Source organism: Terrapene carolina, unplaced genomic scaffold (assembly GCF_002925995.2).
Source record: "Terrapene carolina triunguis isolate 2854851 unplaced genomic scaffold, T_m_triunguis-2.0 Scaffold236, whole genome shotgun sequence".
Lineage (NCBI taxonomy): Eukaryota > Metazoa > Chordata > Testudines > Emydidae > Terrapene > Terrapene triunguis.
Window position 1 is genome coordinate 9,861,126 of NW_020664587.1, and position 20,095 is coordinate 9,881,220.

At 47.5% G+C, this 20,095-nt stretch overlaps 2 protein-coding genes across 2 annotated transcripts in view; both read left to right on the forward strand.

Moving 5' to 3' along the window:
- The first annotated feature begins 6,435 nt into the window (after positions 1-6,435).
- PAQR7 (progestin and adipoQ receptor family member 7) lies at positions 6,436-13,465 on the forward strand. Its single transcript, XM_024203693.2, has 2 exons — positions 6,436-6,506; positions 10,918-13,465. Exon 2 carries the CDS (start codon positions 10,953-10,955, stop codon positions 12,009-12,011), a length of 1,059 nt encoding a protein of 352 aa, XP_024059461.1. The 5' UTR covers positions 6,436-6,506; positions 10,918-10,952; the 3' UTR covers positions 12,012-13,465.
- A 6,386-nt stretch (positions 13,466-19,851) lies between these two features.
- AUNIP (aurora kinase A and ninein interacting protein) overlaps positions 19,852-20,095 on the forward strand; it is a 9,898-nt gene continuing 9,654 nt past the window's right edge. Inside the window, exon 1 of the mRNA XM_026657080.2 lies at positions 19,852-19,886. The gene's annotated coding sequence lies outside the window, so the exon portion shown is untranslated. The remainder of the gene's footprint in view (positions 19,887-20,095) is intronic.

Here is a 20,095-nt window from a genome sequence, read left to right on the forward strand (position 1 = left end):
GGTGCTACTCTATCAATGGGGGGAAAAACTAAGAATAAAAGAGGACAGAAGCAGAGGCAAAGCGACTTTTCTGAGTTCACGTAGCAGTGCCAATCAGAAATGAACCCTAGATCTGGCAACTACCAGTCTAGCGCATCTCTCGTGATATACACTACATCACTTTTGTGGAAAAGAAAGTCAGAGGATCCCAAAGTATTCATCACATTGATTTTGTCTCAGCTAGGGAAAAAGCCCAACCCTGTCAGCAGCCTAGTGCCATGCTGTGAAGAAGAGCACCACCAACTATAACCTCTACATTATGTCCTGTAGTAGGTTGCCAGATGGGCCCTGGCGCCATATCTAAAGATCTGGTCATACCTAACCCTGATCCTGTTATATCCAAAAGGAACAACACAAGGGGGATATGGCTGAACTAGTCTCATTCCATCTTAAGAAGGAGACTGGTGGAAGAAAAGGGTCTTTAAAGAAGGGTAATAAAGGAATTTGAGGAGGGAATTAAAACATGAGGGACCCAGGAATTGAGAGGATGACACAGCAAGTGAGGGGAAAAGTGAAGTAATGGATTACAGGGAGAGAGAGGATGGAACAGATAAGATGAGGGGAGAGAAATAAAGGGAGAAGACATCTGGAAAAAGTGAAAGGCTAGCCAGCCAGCCTGTAAAGAGCACCAGGCTTTGTTAAGACAGACAAATTCAAGTTGGAAATAAGGCACACTTTTTCACAGTGATGGTGACTGACCATTGGAACCAATTACCAAGGAAAGGTGGATTCTCCATTTCTTGATGTCTTCAGCTCAAGATGATGCCTGTCTGCAAGACATGCTTTAACCAAACAAGTTACTGGGCTTATTACAGGTATAACTGAAAATTAATTGCCTGTAGTATACAGGAGGTCATGCTAGATGATTTAATGCTCTCTTCTGGCCTTAACATCTATGAAACTACAAAGCTATATCATAATTCTTGGGTCTATATTAGAAGAATTGTGGCTTGAGAAGTAGGAAAAGGCTGTGATATGTTTTTTATTGGATTAACTATGAAAATGAATATAGCCAGTATTATAAGCTCTCATGTTGTTTATTTTATGCTGCCCTCATATTTTCAGTTTTCAATATACCACAGATTTTTGCATTGATAATGTCCAATTACATCATAGAGATTGTCAGGGGAAGCTATACATCTGAGTAGGGGACATTGGCATCTGAGTAGGGGACATTTGTGGTTGACCCCTTCACTGGTATGGATGGCAATTTGGGATTGTAGAATAAATACATTAGCTTAGGGGTTCTCAAACGGGGTCGTGAGGTTATTACATGAGGGGTCGCAAGCTGTCAGCCTCCACCCTAAACCCCGCTATGCCACCAGCATTTATAATGGTGCTAAATATATTAAAAAGTATTTTTCATTTATAAGGGGGGGTCGTACTCAGAGGCTTGGTATGTGAAAGGGTCACCAGTACAAAAGTTTGAGAACCACTGCATTAGCTGGATGTTTTTGCTACAGCAATCTGTGAAATAGTTATCCATGTTGGGATTTAAAATGTCATCTTTAGGTTTTAGAGTTAACTCATTTCAGATGAACAGGCCAGTTCACCTCTTTCAAGTATTGATACAGGTTGTCCGCAGACTCTGGAAGATGTCACTGCATTGATATAGGTCCTAGGGCAATGGTTCCCAAGCAGGGGTTCAAGAACCCCTGGGGGTTCATGAAATGTTACAGAGGGTTCTCGGAAAAAAATTCTCTAATGGCGGACAGAGCTGTCCCTAGGGACCCAGGGCAGCATGGGGCCAGCAGCCCAGAGCCCCTGGACTTCTAAGAGCTAAGAGGATCAAAGCAAGCGTATCTATCACACTGAGGAGATTTAAACTTCAAGACTCCTCATAAGAAATGGAAAGGGAGGTGGGTATTTTTTGCTGTTTTTAAAATTAAATAGGCAGCTAGTATTGTTTTTAAAATTATTATGAGGAACAAGTTTAAGCTTTGTTGTAACGTGCATTGTTTGTCTGGACTGCTCAAGACCTGAATGCTTGTGTAGGAGGAACTCTGAGTTGGCTTCTTAAATACCTTCATGCTGTTTCACATCTGATACTCTTTGATGAAACATAGGAGCCTTGTCTTATAACAGGCTTATTCAAAGTGATACAAGCTACAAAAGTGAGATCCTGGAAGAGTGTTGCCATTTTCATAATGTAATAAAAATACTGTAATGATAAATAAGAACATAAGAATGGCCCTACTGGGTCAGACCAAGGGTCCATCTAGCCCAGTATCCTGTCTTCCGACAGTGGCCAGTGCTAGGTGCCCCAGAGGGAATGAACAGACCAGGGATTCATCAAGTGATCCATCCCCTTTCGCTCATTCCCAGCTTCTGGCAACAGAGGCCAGGGACACTTAATAATAATTATTGTGTAATAAGCATGTCATAAAAACAAATTTTGTATTTCCAAGATCACTGTTTTTATAATTTATACTCAGGTAAATGAGAAAATCCCTGTAAATATTCATTTTTAGGAGGGGGTTCACGAGACTTGACATTTTAGTGAAAGGGGTTCACAGGTTGTTAAAGTTTGGGAACCACTGTCCTAGGGGCTTGTCTACACTGAGAAGCTATTGCAAAATAAGCTAGGGTGTGAATTTAAAACACGATAGTTATTCCACACTAGTTTCCAATGTGTACACTCTTATTCCATGCTGAGTGACTTTTTGCATATTCAGCTTATTACACTCCCAAAGTGGTTTAAGCTAAACTATATAAAGGCACTCACTGCAGAATAAGCGTCCACATGGGGAGGTAGTACAGAATAGCTACTTCCCTGTGTAGATAAGCCTTTATTCTGTTCAGGTTTTCAGGGTTATGTTTGCAATAATGAGTGCTACAAAGATCTTTTTTTTTTTTTTAAATGCAAGCTCAGATTCTGGAGCACAATTATGCATCAAGGGGTGAATTCCATAGCCACCGAATTATGGATTACACAGGGGCTCTAGTTACGATTTAGAGAGCCCAAAATGGTCTGCAACCCCAGTTGGAAAGATCTATGTTCCTTTATAAATGGCTTTGACATACTTGCTATTGTTCCTACCTCTCCAGGACAGATGGCTGAGTATTCTTAATTGAGGATATTGCAGGAACCTTTTCTTTGGCCATTCCCCTAGAGCAGTGGTTCTCAACCAGGGGTATGTGTACCCCTGGGGATACACAGAGGTCTTTCAGGGGGTACATCAACTCATCTAGATATTTGCCTACTTTATAAAAAGCACTAGCAAAGTCAGTACAAACTAAAATTTGATACAATGACTTGTTTATACTGCTCTATACACTGAAATGTAAGTACAATATTTATATTCCAATTGATTTATTTTATGATTATATGGTAAAAATTAGAAAATAAGCAATTTTTCAGTAATAGTGTGCTGTGACACTTGTATTTTTATGTCTGATTTTGTAAGCAAGTAGTTTTAAAGTGAGGTGAAACTTGCGGGTACGTAAGACAAATCAGACTGCTGAAGGGGTACAATAGTCTGGAAAGCTTGAGAGCTACTGCCCTAGAGCCTGCATTTGGCAGGTAAGAATTACCTGTCTAGGCTGGCTTTTGACTGAATTTTAAATGATGTTAAAGGTGACTTGTGAAGGGGGAAAAAAGGGGGCTGTACCTTGTTTTGCCTTTTTATGATGTATAAAGAAGACCTAGAAGGAGTTTTTTCCTAATAGAAATAGAAATCCGGCTTCTGTCTGCACTGGGTGGATCTAGTACGGGGTCTCAAACTCAAATGACCACGAGGGCCACATGAGGACTAGTGCATTGGCCCAAGGGCCGCATCACTGACACCCCCCCTTGCTGCCCCCAGCCCCGCCCCCACTCCACCCCTTCCATGAGGCCCCGCCCCTGCCCCGTCTCTTCTCCACCTCCTCCCCTGCGCGCCCAGCTCCCTGCTCCTCCCCCCTGGAAAGTGCTAAGCGCCACCAACAGTAATGCACCTCACTCAAAGGACAAAACACGAACTTAGTTAGATTTACTTCTCTTAAAGCCCCTCCACTGCACTGGGCTGCACCACCACTTCACCCCTGCTCTGCCTCTTTCAGGGATGGCAGGTTTGTAGAAATTTTGGTGGTGCCCAGAGCCTGCCCTCCCCCAAACTCCATCCCCACCTGCCTAAGGCTCTGGGAGGGAGTTTGGATGGGGGAGGGGGTCTGGGGTGCAGGCTCTGGGATGGAGTTTGGGGATAGGAGGGAGTGCAGGGGTGAGGGCTGTGGATGAGGAGTTTGGGGCATTGGAGAGGCTCGGGGCATTGAAGAGGCTCAGAACTAGGGCAGAAGGGAAGGGGAAGGGCAGCCTGCCCTGGCCATAGTGGAGGGGGGCACTAGGACCCTGCGGTAGCAGGTGATGCCAGAAGCCGGCAGAGCGGAGCAGAGCCGGTGAAGGGGCAGCAAATGAGCCCAGGGGACACTCAGGGGAGACGCGTGGGGGTGGCAGGCGGGGCCGGGGGAGAGACCCGGCCCCAAACATTGGGGACCAGGGAGCTTAGCTGCCACATAAAATAACTCGGGGGGGGGGGGGGGGGCGGGGGGAGCTTGGTGGGCCGCAGGGATGCGGCCCGCGGGCCGCGTGTTTGATACCCCTGATCTAGTATGATTGGAGATCTGGTGAAATTATAAGTCCAGAGAGTGAAAGCTGAGCAAATGAGAAGGGAAGGAATTTTTAATCATACTTTTAAAACATTTTTTTCAAGTGTAACACCTCTTTAACTATTTAACCTGTTCGACTAATATACATTTTGGAGAAAGGATGTCGTTGTTAAAGAAACACTCCCAACCCTTCAAGGTAAGTTAAGGTGTTTCAGTGTAAAATACACATCCTCTGAGGCATCCAATAAATGTTTTGCCAACACCAGAGAAGACCAGACTTGACATTTCTGATATTTCCAAAGCCAAAAACCAAAAACTCGCTCTTTATCCATCATAAAGAAGCAAAAAAAGATTCACAAGCCACATTTTTAAAGATTCTCGGTGGGTCACTTTTCACATCCTCCATACCTGAGTCTATTTTGAAGGTCTTGTATTTCATTAATGGTTTTTAATGGTACCCAGATGCACTGGGCACTTCTAACACCCTGATCTCACAGATACTGACAAATGTTCATAGTCCTACTAAAGTGTTTTTCATGGCAGAAACAGGTTGGGTATCGAGGTGAAATGTCTGAAATAGGGAGAGCTGAGAGGCCATTTGGGGATGAATTCAGATCAGAGATACAGCAGTCTGATATTTCACTGCTCCCTGACTCCTGTTTGATAAAACAGTAGACAAAACCTTTGTCAACTCCTATGTCACCTGAAATTTCTTTACTGACAATGAGTGAAACCTCATAACCCACTTGTGTGGTATCACTGACCCTATTTTATAGATGGGGTGCAAATAGCGCTGTGTCATGAAAACAGCAGGGAATTTGCAGGAAAGTGCTACACTAAGGCTCATACCATAGAGCTATATTTTATTGAGGAACCCGGGCAGAAAGGCAGGTGACCCTGGGAGTGGGCCTATTGAAATCTTGATCCGAAGCTACACCAGTGTGATTGGATGTTGATCGCCATGTAAAGTCAATGGTCATACATTTTAATTAATCAATATTTAAAAACCCAGTGAAAAGAGTTTGCCACAACACACTAGGTTCCAGAAAAGCCATCGCTGTAATGTGATAGCTCAGCTGGGCTGGGAAACGTGGGAGATTGCCAAGGTTTTGAGAAGGATCCAGACTGGGGTTGCCATTGGGGAGGGTGGGAGAAGTGTGTGTTCAGGTGGAAGGCAAGTGCCCCTCACTAGACTTTGGAAGCTGCCTGTTTGAAAACAAAGAGGTGTCAGTAATAATGCAATGGTCACTTCGTTTTCATGGAGAAAATACAGGCTGACGGGGCTGCTAGCCATGGGCAAAAGGGAAGGTTCAAGTATCTTAAATCCCCTCCCCATCCTGCAAAATTTAAACACTCTGATTTCTAGAAACGCCCCTAATCCCCCATGCCTGATCGAGGCAGATTGAGTCCCTGTCAGAGTCACCCTGAGGCTGGGATTAAAACTGCTGGTTTTAAAATAATTTCTTAGGGCAATTAGTGTCCGAGCAGGAAAAGGGAGAGCTGCAGGGGGCGGCTCTTCCCCGCAATCCTCTCTTGCCACCCTCAGCTCCTGGCATCTTCTCTTTGCAGCCCCGTTTCGCCCTCCCGGGGCATCTCACCCGCCCGGCTGCCCCAGCTTCAGGTCTCTACGGCCTCCAGATGGCGCAGCTCCCTCGCTGCAGCTGCCTGGTCCCTGGGTTGCAGAGGCACAGGCGTCCCTGCCAGATGGGTGGGGAAGGGAAGCAGATAAGGCGGGTCTGTGTGGGGAGGCGGCCGCTGCAGAGGGGCGGCCCTGCCGGACTGGGTAGCCCCTTCCTCCCCTCTCTCTCCCTGGTGCCACTGGGACTAGGGCGGGGCAGAGCCAGGAGCATCGGACACGGGCCGAGGGAATTCGAGCTTCGCAGGTACCCGAGCGGGGCAAGGGAGGGACTGAGCTGTTTAGGGAAGGATGGTCGGGGTTGGGATCTCGGGGCAGTGCCAGGAGCGCACGGTACTGGGGACCCCTTAGAACTAGGAGTAGCCTTGTGCTGGGCACCTCTGAGACCCCAGCACCTTGTTTGCTTGGGGTATCTCTCTAACACTACAAACCTCCGAGATCCCCATAGCCTTTAAGCCTGGGGACATAGGGGACACCCTGGGGCATCCTTCATCGTAGGAATCTGTAGGGGACCCCAATACTTAAAACCTTAGGGCACTAGAAAATGGGGTACCCTGTGTGGAAACCCTAATAGCTAGAGATCTCTCAGGGGTACCTGGAGACTGCTGGGGAGCCCTGGTACTGCATACTCCTGGGCGGACCCTAATCCTATAGATCCTAATATTAGGAAATTCTCAAAAACCCCAGTTCCCTGAGCCTTTTGGAGGCCCCTTATGGCACATAAAGGGATCCTGGTATATGGGGGGGAGAGTTTGCTCTCAGTTATGTGGCTGAACGCCCATTGACTTCAGTGGCGCTATTCTGGATTTACACTGGCAGAATTTGGCCCTTGAGTTTTAGGGGAGTCTGACACCTATACATAGCTGGGTCCTGCGGACGCAGTCCCAGCAACCAAGTACAAAAAAATCACAGCTCTGTTTTGGATCAGTTTCTGCCTGTCTGACAAAAGTTTTTCAGAACTTTGAGAAATAAGATAAAAATTCAATTGAGGTGAAATTGATCCCTACAGGGGACACTGAATTTAAGCCAGCAACAGAAGTGAGTTTTGCTGATCCTGCCCCAGTTTAAAAGAAACCACATAGTGACTGACATTTAAAATAAACCCACTTTTATTTGTGCTTTTGACAGGATGTTTACATGTGTATACACAAGCAAATACACATGTAAACATTGAGGGCCAGATGCTGCAAGCTTTACATTAAGTAGCACTCCATGGGACTACCGGTGTAAGTGCTACTGAATATGAGTCAGGGATCCATCGTGGGAGAGTTAGTTTATGGCACCGTTGCACACCTGGAGGTGACCTGGGTATTTGGTGCCGCACTGTTGCAATCTAGTTAGGTACGTAGGAGTTCTTGATTAAGAGTATTTTCCTAGGTACTATACAGGGCCCTTATTATTTCTTCACTCCCACTACGTTGTAAGAAGTTCACTAGTGAAAGATTAGTGCTGCTCAAACCAGTCTTGGGGCTGCCTGATTTAAGCTGTTACCTGTTTCCTATCTTCTGTTTTGTTTGGCCACATGAAAGGTCATAGCATGAATGATATATTTCCTTGCTACTGTTAAGGCTCTGAATCAGAGGTGATGCTAACTTACAGGAATATTTTTGGGTCCCTTCTCACCGCCCCCACTAAAAAATACTAAGTGCATTATTTCCACAAACCAAAAAAATATACCAACACAACACATACTAACACACTTGTGTTAACAAGTCCACGTTAAATAAGATGAATGGTACTTTGGGTGTAATACTAAATCAGGGAAGCCTTGAGCTGCTGGGGACCCTAAGCAAATACTTAGACTGCTTATGCCTAGCAAGCACTACCACTGCTTCAAATACATATTTCTATTGCCTTGTAGATCCTGGAGCAGTGTCTCCTAAAATGTAGCAAAGTGGGGCCTTAGCTTCACTGGGAATTTGCACCGATTCCAGCAATTGATGAACCAGCCATCCACCAATATAGCTTGGAGTTGGGTAAGCACCACCCATGCAAATCGTGGCTTTCCTTGTCTCCACCTGGGGTTTGCACTGGTGTGCAGCTACACTGACGGCTGGAATCAGGACATATTCTCAGTGCAGACGAGGCTTGAGGTTTTTACCAAACCGTGGAAGATTTTCTATCACTTAATGTACGTGACCATAATATGTTTGAGTCAGGATGCATGTGTGCAGCTGCCTTCTTGCCCGTGCCTTCCCGAGCAGGGATCAGGACGGTTTCAGTTCTTTTTGTTGAGGATTAGTTGGAGGGTGGAAGAAGCTGGTGATCACATTCCATTGTCATCCTCCCCATTCTGGTGATTCCCATCAGGAGGAGAGGAGGGTGGCATGAGCAGTTTGGAGTGTGTGTGGGGGGGGGTCATGGCAAGTATCTCATGTCATTTCACTTCTTCTTAGGCGCAGCCCTCTTAGCCTTCACTGTTTTGGGTTTCTTGGGCTTGGAGTTTGGAGGCTGCCTCCCCAAGAGTTTTCTGTCTCGAACCCTGGAATTCTTTTATATAATGTGATTTCAGCACTAATCAGACCTGCACAGACTAGGAAATATTATTTTGTCCCCAAGCTTATTTTTTCAATATCACAGTGGGGTCTAGTGGGCCCAACCAAGAATCATAGAATCATAGACTATCAGAGTTGGAAGGGACCTCAGGAGGTCATCTAGTCCAACCCCCTGCTCAAAGCAGGACCAGTCCCCAACTAAATCATCCCAGCCAGGGCTTTGTCAAGCCTGACCTTAAAAACCTCTAAGGAAAGAGATTCCACCACCTCCCTAGGTAACCCATTCCAGTGCTTCACCACCCTCCTAGTGAAAAAGTTTTTCCTAATATCCAACCTAAACCTCCCCCACTGCAACTAGAGACCATGACTCCTTGTTCTGTCATTTTTGGACAGAGTTGGATCTCATTGTGCTAATTGCTGAACAAACCTAGAATAACAGTCCCTGCCTCAAGGATTTTACAATCTAAATAATCTTCTAGACAGACAGTGGGGGAAAGGGATGCAGTGTAGAAGCTGAGCAGTAAGCAATCTTTTCGTCTGAATGCGTGTGGTTCATCTTCAGATATCAGCATGGGGGGGCCATGTATCTATGTTGATGCAGAGGTAATGATAGCAGGTTAATAATAATAATAATAATAATTAATAATAAATAATACCCCAACCTTATTTAAGGGTACATTTACCCTGTGACAAAAGACCTGTGTCATCATGGCCACAGCTGGCCCAGGTCAGATGACTCAGGCTCCCAGGGCTCAGGCTGCAGGGCTATAAAATCGCAGTGTAGATGTTCAGGCTCAGGCTGGAGCCTAGGCTCTGAGACCCCCAAGAGTGAGGAGGGTCTTAGAGCCCGGGGTCCAGCCTGAGCCCAAATGTCTATACTGCAATTATTAGCCCCACAGCCTGAGCCCCACCAGCCCTAGTCAGCTGACCTGGGCTTAGGGTTGCCAACCCTCCAGGATTGTCTTGGAGTCACCAGGAATTAAAGATTAATCTTTAATTAAAGATCATGTCATGTGATGAAAACTCCAGGAATTCATCCAACCAAAGTTGGCAACCCTACTGGGCTATGAGACGCGGTGCTGTGGGTTTCTTACCACAGTGTAGCTGTACCCTGAGCTGTTCCAATGGTTTCATGTCTGAAATGTAAGAGTTAATCTAACGCGCCCCGTTGCACTGGGCCTGGAATGGAGTTTGAACTTTGTGTTTAAACAAGGCTTTAGCAAGTAGAGTTAGGGTAGACAAAAAAATTTAAAAAAATGTTCTAGCCTAGAACAGGGTCTTCTTAATACACTTCCAAGGCCAGTGTGAATGCAGTAAAAGGAGCCAAGAAGTCTGGTTTTTGTCTCCTCAGAGACAGTAGTTTCTGAGTAGACTTCAACTACATAACAGTTTGCGCCCACAGAATGTGTTAGGGAATCTAAATGATGTGTTTAGACTATTTGTGTTTTGTAACTAGTGTTTTTATAAGGCCATATGGAAAATTAAGAACTGCAAAAAGCAGCTAAGACTTAGAACACTTTACCAACTCTAAAATGCAGCCCCCTCTGAGGTGGAACACACCAGCTGTTTAACAACTCACAGCATCACTATGCAAGCATTTAGGACAGGGAGTGAAGGGGGATGCTGAATCCCATTTGTAGGGGGGGTTTGGGTGGTGAAACGTAACTAATTGAGTTACAAGTTTGTCCAGGATGTTGGGGCTTGGGCCATCACAACCTGCTACTGGCTAAGCAGGTGAAGATTTGTGATCACTAGCTAAGAATTGTGCACCACCTACTATATTTAGGTATTATCCAATCTTCCTCACCCCCTCCCACTCATTTATCTCCTCTTCCTGTTATGTCTTGCCGTTTTTGCTTTCTAAGCTCTTAGGGACATGGACTGTCATTCATTGTATATTTCTACAGCACCTGGCCCAATGGGGGTCAAACTTGCTTGTGGCCTCTAGGCCCTGCTGTAATACAAATAATAGTATTTAAACCCAAACAAAAAAAACCCTCCATGCTACTTTTCATTCTTCATTTATTGTAAATGTCAGGAGAACATTATCTCTGATAAGCAGATCTGCTAAGATTTAACAACAAAAAACAAACCCTACATGTTGATCCCCTATAACGCTGCTTTTAAAACCAAACTAAACTTTCCTTTCTTCTCTTCATGAAGGTTTGCTTGCTTGGCAGCAATTGAGTCTCCTTGTCATGGCAACCATTGTCCCGGAAAAACTTACCCGCCTTTTCATTAATGTGCAGCAGCTTTGGCAGGTCCCCAGGCTGCTGGAAATGGCGTTCCCCTCGCCTCCCTGCACCGTGGGCACCTCAGATGTGCCTAAGGTCTTCTGGAAACCCTACATTCACACCGGCTACAGACCCCTCAACCGGACCTGGAAGTATTACTTCTTGACGCTTTTCCAGCAGCACAACGAAGCTGTCAACGTCTGGACTCACCTCGTGGCTGCTCTGATCCTGCTGCTGAGGTTCCAGCGGCTTGCCCAGACGGTGGATTTTGTGAGCGATCCTCATGCCCATCCCCTGTTCATCATTGTCATTGCTTCTATCACCTACCTAACCTTCAGCTCCCTGGCTCACCTCCTCCAGGCCAAATCAGAGTTCTGGCATTATAGCTTTTTTTTCATGGACTATGTGGGAGTAGCCATTTACCAGTACAGCAGTGCCTTGGTGCATTACTACTATACCATTGAGCCAGACTGGCATGCAAGGATCATGGGGTTTTACATGCCAGGAGCTGTTTTGCTAGCGTGGTTATCCTGTGCAGGTTCCTGTTATGCTAAATATAGATACCACCAACTTCCTCGCCATCTGAGCAGGCTGTGTCAGGAAATGCCCATGGGCCTGGCGTATGCTCTAGATATTAGCCCAGTAATTCACCGGCTCTATACAGCTCAGCCCTCCGAGCAGGCGGATCCAGCCCTTTTATACCACAAATGCCAGGTGTTGTTTTTCCTTATCGGTGCTTTTTTCTTCTCATACCCTTATCCAGAGAAATGGTTTCCTGGGAAATGTCACTTCTTTGGGCAGGGGCATCAAATCTTCCACGTGTTTCTGGTGCTGTGCACCCTGGCCCAGGTGCAGGCAGTGGCTCTGGACTATGAGTCAAGGAGGGAGATCTACACCAGTCTGCACGGTGACCAGACTCACAATTTCTCTGCCCTGTGCTTCTTCACCATAGCCTGCTGCCTCCTCACTGCCGCTTACATGACCAGCAAAGTGAAGTGCAAACTGAACTGCAAAGGAGAATGAAAGCTGTGGAGGGGAAGCTCCTGATCTCTCCCATCCTGGCTGTTTGAGGGGATGCCACCATAACAATCTGGCTGTGGACTGTAGTTTAAAGAGTGATGGAATGCTTGGAAATGTGCTATTGTGAAGTGATCTGCAAAGGGAAAATGCTGGGAGTTTGTGCTCTTTGGGGTTTTTTATGATGTATAAAGAAGACCTGGAAAGGTGTATGTGTGTATAAGTGTTAAAACATTTTCTTTTTCTACTTACTTTCTGCCTTAGAAATTCAGGTCCTGTCTTTAAAAGGCCTCAATGAAGAGCTGAGAGCAACGCTCTCTTTGCTAAATATGCATCCTGCTGCCCTGGCATCTACGGGCTGAGAAAGCTGACTTGCACAGCTGAGATCCTAAGTGAGTCTTCTAACACAACCAGGAGTGGCCAGCTCTGACATTCCTGATATTTCTCAGGCAGAAGTTAAGACAGAAAAAACAAGTCCAGCTTGTCTTTACATTTTGCAGAGAAGCAAACAAGGGGACAAGACAAACATTTTTTTTCTGTTCAGGTCACTTTATTTAGCACAGTAACTTTACATGGCACTTTACACACAGAGAAAGACATGTGGCCTGCCCTTATCATCTAAATAAGACAAGATACACTGAAGACAAGGCCCTGTCAGGAGAGAGGAGGAGGTTATCAGTAATGATGAAGAGGAGAAGGGAGGAAGGATAGCTGGAAGAAATGGGTTTCTAAGTGGGATCTGAAGGAGGAAAGAGGCCAGTAGGCCACTGAGAAGAGGGAAGCTTTGTCTATACTGGCCCTGTACCCCTAAAAATTCCTTCTGTTGCTACCACTGGTGCAGTTCCATTGCAGGTAGCAGTAATGTGAGTGCTACTGTAAACGAAATACCGGTGTTTTAACCACTGTTTTGCAGACCTGATCTGGGTGATAAAAACACTGGCAGCCAGTCTATACTACAGCTGCCACCACTGTCACTACACCAGCGTTGGCAACAGTGGTAAAGAGAGACACTCCTGTAAACATAGCCAGAGTGTGTCCCAGGCACGGGGGCGCATGAATGCAGAGGTGAATCTGCGGGTGGGAAAAGGAGCAGAAGGAAGGGGACATGCGAGCAGTGAGAGATAGGTGGGGGGCGAGATTGGTGAGTACAAGGAGCCTAGATTCGATGTGGCAAGAGATGGGAAAGATTCAAGATTGGGGGGGGCGGCTGGGCTGAAGCAGCTGGAGTGTGGTGGAGGGCAGGAAGATGACTTTAGCAGCAGCTTTGGGGACAAACTAGTGAGGAGAAGATGATTGTGTTCAAAGGCAGGGGGATTCAGCTGGGGGTGTGGGCTGCAGCAGCTGGGATAATGAAAAAGGGCCGATGTTAGTGACGAAGCAGTGATTGAGATTTAGCAAGAATTTGGCTATGGAGGAGAAAGAAAGCCAAGGCAAAGATGATCCAAGATTCTGGCCTGGGAGGTGGGAAGGACAGTTGGGGAGGTGGGGTGAACACAAAAGTTTAAAACAACTGATTTGAATCTAGACTTAATTTTGGTTCTAAAATTGGTTCCAGTTCCTGCCAGGACCTGATCTCATTCCACCCCCTCCCCCCCGGTTTCTCTTTCCTCTGGTGCCCTCACTGATCTAGACTAAGGCCTTGTCCACAGTGATGAAATTGACCAAGTCCTGAAATTGCTTTCTCACTCTGTCCAGTCTGAAAGGGTTTCAGGAACCTGGTTACTTTGGCTGCTCCTGAAGATGGTTTTCAATAACCATGGTAAAAAATAAATGTTCTGCCCTGTCTAAGCTGGGCAGCAGCAGCCAGCAAAGCAGGTTCACCTGAAACCATTTTTAAGAGCTGTCATTGAAAAATGGTTTCAGAATGCTGTCATTTCCAGGGGCTGGAGTCTACTGCAATGTAAAGAATCCAGCTGCCTGATCTGGTTTGCATAGTTAGGGCTGCAGGAGGAATCACAGACCTCTCAGGGCCTAATTCAAGTCCTGGCAAGTAGACAGTATTTTAAATAAATGCATTGGCCATATGCATAGTTCTTAAAGCTACACAAATTTCATTGGAGAGCTCTAATGGCTAATGAGACAGCTTTGTAAAAAAGCATAGCTGTGCTTACCGGACCAACTGACTTTAAGATGCACAACTCACATATTTAAAGTTATTTGATCAGTGCATTTCTGTTCTGCCATTTTTACCTAAGCAAGGAGCCAGGAGCCGATCCTGGGAGGTGCTGAGCCCTTGCAGCTCCCAATGGACTTTTCTGGCTCAGATGCCAAACTCTTACAGCGGTTTAATGTGTGTAAAGTGCTTTGAAGATGAAAGACACTGTGTACATGTTAAAAAATATTAGAGAATCATATAATTAACAGGCGTCAGTGCCTCTCTCCTCTCCCTCTCCTTTCAAGTGGGAGAGGAGTGACTTCACCAGCTCTGTGTCCCCCACAACCCAGTTGAAGCGTTCCTCTATGTTCCTAAAATCCTGAAGTGAGGGAGTTTCACACCAGCATGAACAATATGGAGTTTGAACGAGCCAGTTGACTTCAGTTCTCCTTAAAGCTTGTCCTCTTGGTAGATGATGTTTTCAATGTAAATATTTTATTCCTCTATTGATACACAAAAAGCCTTAGGATGTAGTTTGAATTTTAGTTTATCTTTACTTTATTGGGGGATCCAGGATTTCGCGGCCCCTAAGATTTTAGAATGGCAACAAACTAACACCCATGTGTCTCCCAAACATGGGGAAGGATCCGGATCTGAACTTCTCCAATGTTTGGATCTAGGATTTTGAGTCAACTTGTGACAGGAATAGGGACCAGTCTCAAAGTCTGGATGCGCTTTGGTTTGGACCAATCTCTAGTTTGTTTAAACTATTAAAATATTTTTAATATGTCATATGAATAGACTGGATCAGTCAATGTGGATTATCAGCCCAAGCTGTGTTGATGTTCCCAGACTGGGGCTGCCTGGTTCGGGGTGAAGGGTAGGGCCTATCACCAATGGTCAGGAAAGATTTGTGCTTCACCAGAGATCACTCCTTGACATATTTAAAAGCTTTGCTTCCTTGAAAATTATTTCACTAATTTGCAAACACTTGGGCTACTTTTCACCTTGGAAAGACTCAGGGAAGGGAATGCCTAGAGGTAGACAATAGCTTGGTGGGCTTTGAAAGAAGCCCTGGGGATCTGATCCTGCTGCCACACCTCTGGCCAAACCTCTATTGACAGGAGCAGGGCTGAGATGGATCTTCGTTTAGTTGCACATCTTGCGGGCAGCAGAGTTTGTGTTGCTGAACTCCTCCTTGTAGGAGTTAATTGGTCAGCCACAGAGGCGCTGTTAGAGCAACAAGAAGAACAAGATCTGACAAGTGTGAACAATGTCTCCAGTGCTCCTAGCTTCCACCGTAAGACCTGCTGCAGCACCACAGGCAGGCCGGTGCCTGCTCTGATGGGGACTATATCTTCTCACTTGCAGCAGTTTTGCTGCTTCCCCAGACGGGGCAGCACATGGGATTGGTTGCATTGTGTTGAAGGGCCAAGCCGTCCCAGGAGGAGCAGGACTGAATGCAGCACAGCAAAGCTTGTGCAGTTTATCTTCAGCCCTGTTGCAACTGGAAATAGGCCCATGAAAATTAGGAGCCAGATTTTAAACAGCCCCCTAGTTTGGGCATATTCGGGCTAGGTATAAAGGCGGGAGAACGTGTAAAATTCAAGCCCAGATGCGAGTGAAGGTTTCAAACATCCCCTAAATGTTGAGGGGCTTCGGATCTGAGGTTTGGTGTGGGACGTTCCCAGGTCATGATGTTCATTTAAACACTTCCATGGATACTAAGCTGCTCCTTGTCCTTTGAGGATATGATGCCTCTCCTGTCCTGACCCATCTGCAGCCTCTGTGTGTGATCAGGCTCTTCTGCTGCCAAAGAGCTCTGTGGATTCAGCCCCCTTGCTCCGGCTGGTACTTCTCAAAGCAGATGTTACCAGTGCGTCATTGTTTATACCACAGGCCATTCCTTCCTGTTGCTCTTACGCACGCATTCCATCCTTGGCCCAAGGAACTGCATGTTAACTTGGGGGTTTTTTACTCCCCAAAGGAGGCAAGAGTAAAAATAACAGTGACGAGTTACACTCCTGAGGATGACTTGCCTTGCTAGCACCACTTGCCTCTGCTGTCTTAGGTGTCCATCCGTAAAGCCCTGTGTGGTACCTAATGGCCTGATCCAGTGCCATTCTGCACACCCGCAACTCCCATTGACTGGGTCAAGTTCAGCCTGTCGCTGAGCTCAGCCATGGTGCTTCATTAACAGCCGCTTGGGCTGGACCCAGGATGGAGGGGAGTTGCTAGGCTTAAAGCATTTTCAGTGAAGAGTCCTTGACTTTGGAGCCCCCCCCCCCCCCGATCAGTTCATCTGCACCTGAGTTTACCCTCCCAGGTGCAGAGCAAGATCCAGCCCTTAGCTCAGGTTTTGGGATAATGGAGGTTGGTAACTAAGGGGTTATGCTTCAAGATTGCTAGGGAGGCTGCCTGAGCAGCTGTGCCCTTTATTAGGGCCCTGTGGCCATTGTAAATATGGCATGCGTCATGTTGATGCAGAATGTGGTTGATGACTTGGGCTTTAGTGGGGTAAATGCCTCCACAGGCTTAGGGCAGGTGTTGCTTTATAACGATGCCTGTGTCCCTCTCCTCCCATGGGCATAGCTTGGTGGTTCCCACTGCCAGTAATACTAGTACTTCAAACTTTACCATTGGCTAATCAGCCTCCCTTTGCTTTGTGGCCAACTGCTTCACTGTCGTCAGGATGAATGTTGGGCTCAGCCTCTGTGCCTGGTCCCAGTGCCTTATCACCGCCCACCTTCCACTTCATTGTTTGCCAGGGGTCAGTCGCAGGTCTCACACCAGCTCTAGAGCGCGGTGGGGACTGGGTGGCCTATTAAGGGAGGGACGGCAATAGAGGTTGCTGGCTGCAGGCCCAAGAGGGTGGGGAGAGGTCACCAGCTAGTACGATGGTGGGAGTAGTCTGGCAAACTGGTCTTGTTACCTGAACAAGTTGGGAAGCTCTGCCATGTTCTTAATCACTGCAGCTACATGAACGGTCTTTTCTGTTATCACAAGCTCAGCAGAATGACATTACAGCTTCCATAGTGTCTGCAGCAGTGACCATATTACAAACATGTAATATCCGGCATGATCAGGAGGTGTGAAAACTGGCAAGCCATAACGTTTGGCAAAGGTATCAGTTCAAATGACCAGACTCTATAGTCAAATATCCCCTACTTTGCTGTGTCAGCTCCAGAGCAGCATAACTGATAAGGGGATCAGGACAGGCTGGAATCAAAGCCCCAGTAAAGGCACATAGCATTTATGTGGATATCCCTCAGGCAGTGTCTGGGCGATCCTGTGTTATATGTGGTGCGCACAAAATAAAAAGATTGTGCAATTCAGCTTTGTTTCTTTTGCAATTGTCTTGATCTATCATGTTTATAGTGTGGTTGTAGCCATGTTGGTGGTCCCAGAATATGAGAGACGCAAGGTGCGTGAGGTAGTATCTTTTGTTGGACCAAATTCTGTTGGTGAAAGAGATACGCTTTTAAGGTCTGCAGAGTTCTTGTTCACATATGGGAAAGATGCTGGGAGACACTCTGATTACCTTTCCCAGACCTGAAGAGGAGCTCTGTGGAGCTCCAAAGCTTGTCTCTTTCACCAACAGAAGTTGGTCCAACAAGATATTGCCTCACCCACCTTGTCTCGCCCTCTTAATCTACCATGTTAGATTCCAATTTGCTGCATCATATAACAAACAGCACTTATGTTCCATCCAGTGGCGGAAACAACAGCTGAGTGGGTTTACATTAGATCTAATCAGGTTAATACTGTGTGTTTGTTTAGAGGATCTGGTATCTTGCTGCAATAGGCTGAGTACAAAAACCTCAAGGTCATTAATCGTAAACATATGACAAAACTTCCCCTTTACACTTCACTTTATTTGCGTTTTTAGGTGCAATGTTTCTGACAAACTTTTTAAAAATCAAGTAGCTTTAAGAAAAAATTTCTGCCCTGATCCTCTTACTGGTGCTATGATGATGGACCCGCAGTAGAGGATAATTGGGTTAGACAGGAGCACAGATCCACCCGGATGGAACAGGCTTCAGGAATAGGGTGCTAGTTTGTAACTCCTAGTTTACAAACGTTCTCCCCTTACCCAATCTGCAAAGCAATTGAGAAATCCCTCCCTCCCATCTTTATGCAGCGATGGGCTTGGCTTTGTCTGTTGCCCGTTTATAACAATAAATAAGAGCCATTTGTCCCATAGCTAGCCCATCGTGTGGAAGAGAAATTCACCCTGAGGCAGAGAGCATGTGCATGACCATCTGCCTTACTGAAAGCTTTAACAAGTAAGATGTGGGGGCTTCATCACCCTCTGCCCTGGGGGGGAACGTAAACTTTGTTAAATGGAGTGAGTAAAAGCAGATGCAAACCTAGTGTGTGGGTCTAGACCTCCGCCCCCACAATGGCATGATGATGTCTGTGCCACACTCCAGCTATGTGGGCGCAGCTAAACTCTAGTCAATCCTGCCATTATTTGTACAGCTCCTAGTACGATGGGGTCCTGGGCCAAGCTTTGGGGGGGGGGGGGTCCTGTGGGCTACCACAGTATTAATAGTAAATAATTACACCGGGGGGGAGATCTCAGGAGGAGTGCATTTGTACAGCAAGTAGCACAAGGCAGGGCTGGGCCATGCTTAGGTCCTGTGCAGGACCATGCTATGAGTAGTAAATGATGATAGGATGGGGAGGGGTGGAGCTCAGGAGGTACACGTGCATCTGTATAGCACAAGGGGAAGGCTGGGCCATGCATAGGGGGGCCTGAGCACCCCCACACAATGCATAGTAAATAATTCTATGATGATGGGGGAGCAGGATGGAACTCAGGCAGAATGGGTGGCTTTGTACAGCACCCAGCACGGTATGTGAGGGGGTCAGGCCATGCTTAGGAGGCCTGGGCACTACCATGCTAGAGCCTCGGTGCTCCCAGGCTACGCCTTGCTCCGTCCTGCCTCCCCATCTACCTTCTCCCCCATAGCGGTCCTGGCTGAGCCCTCCGGGAGCTTATCGCAGCTGCTGCCTAAGTTAATGGAGATGTCCTATCTCCTAGAGCTAGAAGGGACCTTGAAAGGTCATCGAGTCCAGCCCCCTGCCTTCACTAGCAGGACTAAGTACTGATTTTGCCCCAGATCCCTAAGTGGCCCCCTCAAGGATTGAGCTCACAATCCTGGGTTTAGTAGGCCAATGCTCAAACCACTGAGCTATCCCTCCCCTTAAAGAGCTATCTGCCACCCCTTCTCCTTCCGACTACTCCCAGGGCAGGACCTGGTACCACTGGCTACAGCTGCCCAGAGGGCCGCCCCACGGCCCCACCCTGTAATTATTCACTGCTCATAGTCTGGGCGTGCACAGGACCCCTTTGTGCTGGGCGCTGTACATACACATGCGGCCTGAGATACACCTCGCCCCCCCCCCCGCATGATTATTGACTACGCATAGCTCTGCCACTCCGGGGGGGGGGAGAGTCCCTTGGACGCAGCCACAACGGGGCGGGTCCCTGGGACACCTCGCTCCGCAGCGCCCAATTAGGGACCGGGGCGCCGGGCGCGCGCGGAGAGCCGAGTCTAACTCCGCCCCCAGCTGCGGCCGCGCGGGGCAGGGGCGGGGTGTATCGGCAGCCGGCCGCTGTGATTGGCCCCTCTCCCGGCCAGCCCCCGCCCCCCGTGCCGGTTGTGGGGAGGAGGCGGGAAGGGGGAGCTGCTCGGCGGGAGAGTTCGTTGGTCGCTGGGGCCGGGCGCGCGCTGGCTGGCTCGCGGGCCCTTGGGGCGGGGGCGGCCTGTCGCGGCCGGGTGAGAGCCGGTGGGGGGCGAGGAGCAGTCGGGGGCCCTGTGAGGGGTGTTTGTGGGGGAGCTCGCTGCCGTTCGGAGCCCCGGAGAGGCGGGTTGGGAGGCTGGGGGTGAGGAGCGGATGGGGGTGAGGAGCAGGGGGGCTCAGGAAGGGCTGGGAGCGAGGGGGGCTGGGGGTGAGGAGCGGATAGGGGCTCAGGAAGGGTTGGGGT

What these genes read in the sequence shown, in the direction of transcription:
- PAQR7 (XM_024203693.2), top strand. Translation starts at nt 10,953, where the DNA reads ATGGCAACCATTGTCCCGGAAAAACTTACCCGCCTTTTCATTAATGTG.